Source organism: Gavialis gangeticus, unplaced genomic scaffold (genome assembly GCF_001723915.1).
Source record: "Gavialis gangeticus isolate Ggan-Ray unplaced genomic scaffold, GavGan_comp1, whole genome shotgun sequence".
Lineage (NCBI taxonomy): Eukaryota > Metazoa > Chordata > Crocodylia > Gavialidae > Gavialis > Gavialis gangeticus.
Window position 1 is genome coordinate 87,686,596 of NW_017728992.1, and position 9,800 is coordinate 87,696,395.

Consider the following 9,800-nt stretch of genomic DNA (forward strand, 5'->3'; position numbering starts at 1 on the left):
AGCATCCAGCCCACGCCCCGGCTCATTCCGCACGTGGCCCCGCCGCGGGGGCCGCCCCTGGCTTGTCACACGAACCGCCCCCACGCCGCTCACCCAAACACATGCTCCGAGCTCCAGATCTTCATGGCGCTGCTCGTGCCGCCGCCGTCCCGATGGCAATGGCGGCCCCAGCTCCGGCCCCGGCTCCGGCCGGCTGGGCGCGGGGGCGGGGCGTCGCGAGCGCCAACCAATGAGAGCGAGCCCCCAGCGGTCTCCCGGGTGCGTCACGCCGGCGTTGTCCCCCCGGCCCCTCACCCTGAGTGCGTCACTGCAGCGCCTCCTCCCCTGATTCCGCCCTCCGCGTCACTCACCCCCCCGCCCCCGCGCATTGCGGCGTCACGCGACTGCGCGTCTACGTCACGCGGCCCGGCCTGTCCTCTGGGCGCCCCTTCGGGTCGTGGCCCGGTCTCCGCTGCTGCCAATACCCACAGCTCGTTCCTTGTTCCCCGTTCCCTTCGCAAAACCTGCTTCGTGCAGCGAAAGGCTGTGGATTCTCCATGACCCCCGCTGCTTATCCGAGGCCGAGTCCCCGAGACCTCATGTCCTCTTACATCGTCGCGAGTCAGGAGACGTGAGATCAAATTCTGACCGGCCCTGGTTGTGTAAAGCCCAGCACCGGCAATAAGGAACCCACTTCAGGCTGAGTACAGGGGTGGGTCCTGGCGGGGCAGTGTAGTGCCCTCCTTTGATTCCTGCTCCACCCCCACTTCAAAGCCAGCTGCCTGGCACAGCATCTTCGGAGGGTTTTTGCCTAGCTGATGGTATTAAAACTGTATGTGTAATCCAGCAAATCCCTGCTTGTTCTGATAGTGATGTGGAAATCACGACAGGATCGCTGCTTGGCTAACAGAGCACTTTACTTAATTTTACATGGTCACAGGAGAAGAAGCAAGGGCAGCTAATTCTCTGCAGCTGCGGAGTCCAGACTCTTACATACTTGTGAGAACAAGACACACAGAAGTCTGTCCCTTAATACATTCTTGGCAGTCTGACAATACATCACCCTGGAGCCCTGCTAGACTAAACGTATTTTCTCTAGCTGTCTCCCGATAAGTTTTATCTCAAGGCCCCTTTGTTTTTCGGACTTTACTTATGCTCCTTATTATGGCTTAACTTTATTTTCACTTGTCCCAGTACTTTTCCTCATCATCTCCCCCCTTGTAAGCACTTGTGCTTACATCTCTATGTCCATAAGACCTTTGACCTCTTGACGCTAACACTTGTAGGCCACTTCTCTAAGCACCGTCATCTGCAACTCAGTAGCAGACAACTTAGAAACACTTTGGGCAGTTTTTGCTAAGCAAAGGCGTGAACAGCACAAAATCATTTAGATAATAAAAACAGCAAAAATAATGCACCACTTCAACAGGGATTTCACCCATCCCCCTAAATTTGGCAGCCAACCCCAGCAATCAAAGAATTTCTCTTCGCCAACAGCATGAATCACTTGCAACTGCTTTCTTACGGTACGGAGATCCCCCTGCACTCGTTGGTGCTGATCTATCCAGGTGCAGCACGTGGTTCACAACCACATGTACCCCCTTGGGCAGCTAGGAGACAGTCCAGGGCCATACGATTTTCAACAGCTACTTGCCCACCTGGGTAATCTCATCATTGAGAGCTCCCAAAGCGTTGGCACTAGCATTGATAAAGTTCTCCATGACTCCCGAAATATTTATAATGGCTTTTTCTAATTCAGCTACCCCTAACCAAGGGAGGAAGGCCCTGGTAAATTGGTGAAACTCCGTGTGTCAGAGAACCAACAGGTTCTCAACTGCACGCCAATGTCTGGGCAAGCCAGGCGGGAAGTTACACACTTCATGCCATGAGAGGCTAGACTGCAAGTCAAACGTCGGGACGACTCTGCCCAAGGTACAGGTGCCGACCCAATTCCACGGTAGAGTCTTATGGGCATCATCCCCACACAGCCAGTACAAACCAGGAGCTGCTGCAGTACTAAGATCCCTACAGGGCGTTTCCCTCCCAACATTTTCGATTGACCTGTAGGGTGTAGGAAGGGGCACGTTGGCTTTCCACCATTCTGGGGGGAGATATTGATTGGTTACAGAAAACAGGACCTAACGCCACATGAAAATCAAAGCCATCGAGCACTAAACTAGACATCACACTATAGTTCCTATCTGAGGGTATAAAGATAGCAATGAGCGCCCCATCACAAAAATGGGACTGAAACTCTCCTGACACTTTCCTCTTTTCTCAGTCCATGGCCAGGTGAAGGTCACCTTGCATCTGGGGTAATGCTCTACAAAGTAGCCAGCCTCCCCGGTCCTTCCTGTCCTATTAAACTTATAACAGAGGACCGCTTCTAGCCCTGAGGACAATTTCCAACTGTCTCAAGCCGCTTTCCACCACATAGGTATTGACAGCTGGTTTCTAGATCCGGGGGGTGGGGAACCTGACAAAGCTGGTATTGGAGTCAGTTCCCCAAACCTCAAGCGGGATCAGCACCCTAAGCATTGGGATTCCCTTGGTTGGGTGTGTGGGCCCATGTATGCATACCCAGCAATTTGTAAGTTTTCCTGCATGAGCAATGCTCTGTCCCAAGAATACAACACTGTTTTGTTCCCATGCCTCAACTGGAACCCTTAGCAAGAGGCAAAGCAAAAGAAGGGACAACACCTTAGGGCCTGCCCGAGCGCTATCCCAATGCAGCTATCTCTTGGAACTCCAAGGAACTTTCTTTGAGTAAAACTTCGGTCTCCAGCACACTACTGATAACACAACATGAATCACAAAAATATAAAACAGCATCAGTCCCTGGGGAGTTTCTAAATCTATGCAATTATCTGCAATTTTCCCACAGGTTAGTGCTATTCACACTAATATTACTAAAGTATATTAGCACACAGAACTAAAGTTCATAGCTTCAAATGAAGCTTGGCTAGCTGGGTAGGCTATCTTTGAGACTTCGTTGTCTGATCTTCACTCACAGGAACCCTCTGGATCTTCAAGGAGGTGTCGCTGGTGAGAGAAATCTTCCACCCCGTCGGGGCAGATACCTTTTTGCAGTGGGAGGTATGGAGTCAAGCAGAAACCTCAGCAACCTTTACAGCAGTTGGGGTGGTCAGCAGGACCTGAAAATGCCCCTTCCTCCGAGGCTGCAGGCAGTCCTTCCTCTGGTGGACCTTAATCAAGATCCAATCTCCTGTTGGACCAGATTGATAACCGAGTCGCCATCTAGAGACTGATGTGATACTGTGGCTTTAACCTGCAATGAGATAACCTTGAGGGCCTTGGTGAGCCCTTGGCAATAGGTTAATAGAGAATCATGTAGATGAGTCAGATGTTGGGGTGGAGGAGCAGCGAGTCCCCTCATGGGTCGACCCATAACAATCTCAAAAGGGGTCAGACCCAAGGATCTCTGAACAGAGTTTTGGATTTGGAAAAGAACCAAGGGAAGGGATTCTGGCCACTTTAAACCAATATGTTCACAGGTCTTCACCAGGCGAAGCTTAATATCGAAGTTTTTTCGTTCCACTTTACCTCCACTCAGGATGATTTGGGGTGTGGAGTTGGAATCGGATGGAAAAGGTCTTGCAAACATGTTGGACCACCTGGACAATAAAATGAGGGCCTCAGTCTGAGTTCAGGGAGAGGGGTAGACTGAAGTGGGGCACCAGGTCAAAAAGAAGTTTCTTGGCCACAGTGAGAGCATCAGCTCGTTGGCAAGGGTATGCCTCAGGCCAGCCACTGAAAAGGCAGACAATGACCAGCACATATTTCCAGGGTCCATACCTGGGCAGCTCAATAAAGTCCATCTGGAGGTAGGAGAAGGGATAATGGCCCAAAGGCCTGTGGCATGTGTGTGGCTGGTGGGGTGGTCAGCCAGGGTTGTGCCGCAGAAAAACCTGGGGCATACCAATGATGGTCTATCTTGGCCATCATCCCCCCTTTGGCCGAGTGGGCCACTGAGTGGGCCATTTGGGCTAAGGGGGACAACAGGGCCCGGGGAGTTACAAGGCGGCCAAATGGGTGTCGCCACAAAGAATCAGTGAGGGAGCAGCCTGCAGAAATCCAGGTGTCCTTTTCAGTGTCCGGGGCGGCATCCTGGAGGGAGGGGAGGTCAGGGGAGACAGGGGAAGAGAGGTAGAGAGCGGCCTGAAGGACTGGAGCCGAGAGTTCCAACAAGGCGGCGGTCTTGGCCACAGCATCTGCCCTGTTATTTCCCAGAGACACAGGATCATCAGCAACAGTGTGCGCTTTGCACCATAGGACACCAAGGGCAGAGGGAAGAATAGCATCCAGGAGAGCAGTAATAAGGGGACGATGGGAAATGCGAGTTCCAGCAGATGTAAGGAAACCTCGCTGCTTCCAGATCTGCCCAAAGGAGTGGCAGACATCAAAAGCATAGCGAGAGTCGGTATAGATATTAGCAGATTGTTCAGTGGCAAGGTGGCAGGCACAAGTGAGAGCAATGAGTTCAGTGGCCTGAGCACTAGAAACAGAAAGAGGAGCAGATTCAATGACAGAGTGGTCAGAACAGACAGCATAACCAGCTTGGAGAACACCATGACTATCTCAAAAACAGGAGCCATCAACGTAAAGAACGAGGCTGGGGTTAGTCAGAGGGGTATCAGAAAGATCAGGATGGGGAAGAGAAACAAAATCCACAAGCTGGGTACAGTCATGGGGTTGACCATCAGAGGGTGAAGGTAAAAGAGAGGCAGGATTGAGGGGGTCACAGCAAACAAGGGTCACGTGGTCTGCCGCTAGGAGGACAGCGTGAGGGACAGCAGCAGTAAGGGGGTGTCCAAGAACAAGGTTATCAGTTTTAGAAACCAGCAGGGCAGCAGCAGCAACAGCACGGAGGTAAGGGGGAAATCCAGAAGCAACTGGATCAAGGGAGGCACTATAATAAGCAATGGGACGGTGCGGGGAAGGCCCAAAAGGCTGAGTTAAAACACCAAAAGCAGTGCCTTGGTGTTCATGACAAAAAAGAGTAAACAGCTTAGAATAGTCAGGCAAACCGAGAGCAGGAGAAGAGGAAAGGGCTTGCTTGAGCTGGCAGAAGGCAGTTTAATGGCTTTCATCCCAGGGTAGTGAATCAGGGGAAGAGTCACGGGTGAGAAGGGTAAGAGGTCTGGAAAGTCCAGAGTAATTGGGAATGCGCTGTCGGCAGTAGTTCACAGCACCTAGGAAATCATGGAGCTGGTGTTTGTTTAGTCTGTGGGCGAGGCAGAGAAAGGATAGCAGAAAGGCGATCAGGAGACAGGTGACGGGTGCCGTGAGAAATAGTATAGCCCAGGTAGGTAATGGAAGCCCGACAGAATTGGAGCTTAGAGCGGGAGGCTTTGTGGCCCGGCGCTGCAAGTTGTTCTAAAAGGGCAACAGAATCAGCTTGGCAATGAGGGAGGGTGTCAGAGCAGAGGAGCAAATCATCTACATACTGAACAAGCACAGGATCATGAGGCAGCTGGACTGTATCAAGGTCAGACTTGAGAAGTTGGCTGTATATGGTGAGTGAGTCACGGAAACCTTGAGGCAGACAGGTGAAGGTATACTGCCAGCCCTGATAAGTAAAAGCAAAAAGATACTGAGAATCAGAGTGAATTGGTATAGAAAAAAAAAGCATTACAGAGATCCACTACAGAAGACCAAGAGGCAGAAGCAGGTATCCGAGAAAGAATAGTGGCAGGGTTGGGCACCACAGCTGTCAAAGAAACCACAAAATTGTTAATAATACACAAATCTTGAACGAACCGATAAACAGGCAATCCTTCAGGGGTGAATTTCCCTGGTTTGTGGACCGGCAGGATTGGGGTATTACAGCTGGAGTGAGTAGGTGCAAGAACTCCTTGCTCTAGGAGCCCTTGTATGACAGGTGCAATGCCTTGAGAGGTAGCAGCCGACAGCGGGTATTGCAGGACTGATGGGGGAGACACTCCTGGTTTAACCTTGATAGAAACTGGGATGGCACTCTTAAGAAGCCCCACATTGGTTGTGGAGTCCAAAAGGACTCAGGAAAGTGAGCCAATAGTTCCTGTTGCAACGAGGAAGAATTGGGCTTGGGTTCCTGTTCCATTAGCGTCATCATCAAGGCAGGAATTTGGGTCTGGGGTAATGAGAGGAAAACCCCATCCAGAGAACAATGAACAGTGGCTCGTAACTTGCACAGGAGGTCTCGCCCCAGCAGGTTTACAGAAGCACAAGGACTTAACAAAAAGGCATGTTGCTCAGTAAGGGGACCTCAGGTAAACGAGAGCAGCTGCGTAACAGGGTGGTCAATAGATTGATCCCCAATACCTATAGCGGTGATTACTTTATCAGAAATGGGAACCTTAGAAACAAAATCAGAGCTAAGCATAGACAAAGAAGCACCGGTATCAATAGGAAAGGGAACAGTCTGTTTTCCCACAGTAACAGGTATTGTAGCATCAGAAAGGGTAGAAAGCAAAGGGGCTAGAGTCTCTGGGTTTTCTCAGCTGTCCTAACACTGATCTTCACCTTCGAAGGACTGGAGAAGTGCCGGTCCAGGTGGTGGAGCTTGGCGGGCGCCTGGCTGAAACGGAGGGGCACTAGCTGAGAGCGGGGGCCCCTGGGATCTACCATTCTTCCAGTGACCTTTCTGTTTGCAGTAGCGACAGACATCATTAGGAATGTCAAAGGGACCGGGTGGCCGGGTCAAGCGAAACGGTCCAGTAGAGCGCCAGGGTCCGGTATCACCTTGAAGGTCTCTGATTTGCAGAGCCATCAATTTTTCCTGAGCCTTTGATTTTTGCTGCTGAACTTTAATATAGAAATGAGTGGCAGCAGCCAGAATTTCGGTGATGCGTTTAGCTCCCCATCTTATTACAGCGGTCTGCAGGGGCTCAGAAATCTTTGGTAACAGCCCTAAAACAAAGGTTTGGATGATCACGGCAGAGAGATTAGCTTCTGGGTCTTCATTGCCAGAATGTGCCTTAAAGACTTGGATTAGGGGAGAATAGTAATTGGAAGGGTGTTCTTCTAGCTTCTGTTTACACATAGAAATTTTGGACCAGTCTGTCTTTTGCGGGGAAACCTTAGGGACAGCATCTAGGACCTGTTTATAGAGGTCCCGCAGACTGGCTTTGAGGAGGGTGTCCCTTTGGTCTCCAGTGAGAAAACCACTGAGGAGCATCTGAATGTCACCATAAGTTGGCTTATAGACCTCAAAAAGGGTTTTAAGCTTTTGAGCAAAACTGGTAAGGTCTTCAAGGAGCTTAGGGAAAGTAGTTGACCAGGAAATGATTTATGAGGGTGAGAAGGGGACGTGGACTACCACAGATTGCCTCCCCCAGCACAGGGTACTCTTGGAGAGGATACTGCGCCGCAGCAAGGTTTCTGACCCGGTGAGTAGTAATCTTTCTTACGGTGGCTCCCTTTGTGTCTATGTTGGTGGTAGCATTGTGGCGATTCTGAAGAGTGAATCTGATTGGGGAGTCTGAAGGTGATCAATCTGTTTCTTAAATTTTTCCTCATTCTCCTTGTAGGAAGCCATAAGGGAGCACTTATGGCGCTTTTCAGACTCATCTTCCCATAGGTACCAGGCTTCCATTTTAACGGGGTGCTTGCTTTCCAAATTTCCACAGAGGTGTTTGAGAATTTAATGATCCCAGGACCCATCTAAGGGCAAGCGTAACTTAGGGTCATCATTGGTATATTGATTCCATTTTGCTAGGTATTGAGTTGACTAGGGCCTGTATTTTAAATGCATGAACTGGGCGGGATCCCGCTGCGGGACCTTAGAGGTCCCACTACCCATTGTCATGCCTAGGACTTACAGACACCAAAACAGACAGGTACTCACCCTGGCCAGGGACTTTTCCTTCAGAGCCAAACAGGCAAATAACAGATTAGGGTCTGGAGTGTCCACAGAGCCAAAGAACTGGGTCGAGGAGAGCCTTCTCAGAGCGATGGAGTTGAAGAGCCGAGATGAGAGTCCTACCCAGGGCGGTCTGTGTAAGGACACATCCTGGACTGAGCCCCCAAGATGATGTGGAAATCACGACAGGATCACTGCTTGGCTAACAGAGCGCTTTACTTTATTTTACATGGCCACGGGAGAAGAAGCAAGGGCAGCTAATTCTCTGCAGCTGCAGAGTCCAGACTGTTATATACTTGTGAGAAAAAGACACACAGAAGTCTTCCCCCTTAATACATTCTTGGCAGTCTGACAATAAATCACCCTGGAGCCCTGCTAGACTAAACATGTTTTCTCTAGCTGTCTCCCAATAAGTTTTATCTCAAGGCCCCTTTGTTTTTCGGCCTTTACTTATGCTCCTTATTATGGCTTAACTTTATTTTCGCTTGCTCCAGTACTTTTCCTCATCAATAGTTGCATTTGTTTCTGCTTATGTCTTCAGAACGGAGGCCCCCATTGTTAGAACAGCTCCTGGTTTAACTAGAAACAAAAACGTGCATCATGTTGAATGAGATGATGCACCTCACCATGTCCCCTCCTTTTCAAAATCCTGCATCTGCCCATGGCTGAGTATGGCCCATTCCAGATGTTCAAATATCCAAGTTAGGGACAAGTCTGTACCAATAGCTTACAAAGTATGAGGGGTTTTTTTAAGAATCATTTTGGGGGTCTTATAATTTCCTCCCCTGGTTTTCAAGAGGCAGCAGCTAGCCCCAGCCCTCCCAAGTCAGGCAGAAGGCAGGGTAGAGATGTACCTCATAGACTAAGACCTATGGAAAACACAAGTCTGGATGAGCTTGTTTCATTAGACACCCTGAAAGGCCACCACAGAGCAGTATATGAAGTGGCGTGAGTGACTTGAATACAAAAGGGGTACACAAGAAGTCTCTTTCTCTTCGTTTCCCTGCCTTTTGTGTATGAATTGCTCACACCACTGTATACATGGCTCTGTGCTGTCCTTCTACAACATGAAAACTGGTACTCTCTGTAGGGTCTTATTTAGTTAGTCTATAAGGTGCATCACAATCAGGAAGTCCTGGTCCTCCAAACAAGCTGCACTAGAGGAGCTGCAATAAAGGCTGGACAGTGCCTGGGGGGAGCCACACTAGAGCTGTGCATGTGCAGTCCTCCCATAGCATCCGAGGAAGTAAACTTGTGAAAGCAGGTAGATCTCAGAGCCTCTTGGAGTTGATCCGAGGCTGAGGTGGGGGGGACTGAGTGTCTGCGTTCACGCATGCAAGCACCCCAGCCCAGCAGGTCAGTCCATGGGGGACAAAAGGGGCAGGGGCTAGATTGAGGCCCCAGGGTAAGGGACAGTGCCGCAGAGGCAGGAGCAGGGGTCAGTCGAGTGGGGCCCCGGCAGGGTGGGACCTACCAGCTGGGGAGGTGCACCCCCAAATAATTTTTTCTGCCTCAATCTGCACCCCTCTTCTATACCCATGGACTTGTTTGCCGGGGGGGAGGGGCAGTGCTGCACAGCAGATCTTGGGTTGCTTTTAAATGCCAAAGGTGATCTCCTACTTTAAAAGTTGGAGACCACTGCTCTAGAGCTTATTTAGTTGGTCTATCAGATGAACGGGGATCGGGGAATCCTGGTCCTCCACAGAGGCAACTCCAACCTGCACAGAGGCAGCACACGTGCTGTCCTTCCACAGCATCTGAGGAAGTGAACTCATGCAAACTGGCACTCTCTATAGGTCTATTTAGTTAGTCTAAAAGGTGCATCTCTACCTTGCTGCCTTCTACCCAGTGTGCAATCATGGAGCCCTGGTCCTCAGCCCACTAGACAGTTTGTACTAGTTGGACTGTAAGAAAGGCTGGGAAGTCCCTGGGGGGCTGGGGAGCGTGTGTGTGTGGG

At 50.4% G+C, this 9,800-nt stretch overlaps 1 protein-coding gene across 4 annotated transcripts in view; it reads right to left on the bottom strand.

Annotated features, from left to right (window-relative positions):
• PRELID3A (PRELI domain containing 3A) overlaps window positions 1–209 on the bottom strand; it is a 12,853-nt gene extending 12,644 nt beyond the window's left edge. The window contains exon 1 of one of the 4 annotated variants that reach the window (XM_019525087.1): window positions 94–202. In XM_019525087.1, coding sequence (XP_019380632.1) covers window positions 94–125 — 32 coding nt within the window. In that variant the 5' untranslated portion in view covers window positions 126–202. Of the gene's footprint in view, window positions 1–93 lie in introns of all 4 variants that reach the window. The other 3 variants (XM_019525094.1, XM_019525102.1, XM_019525111.1) reach the window with 3 other exon arrangements.
• Between the last annotated feature and the right edge of the window lie 9,591 nt (window positions 210–9,800).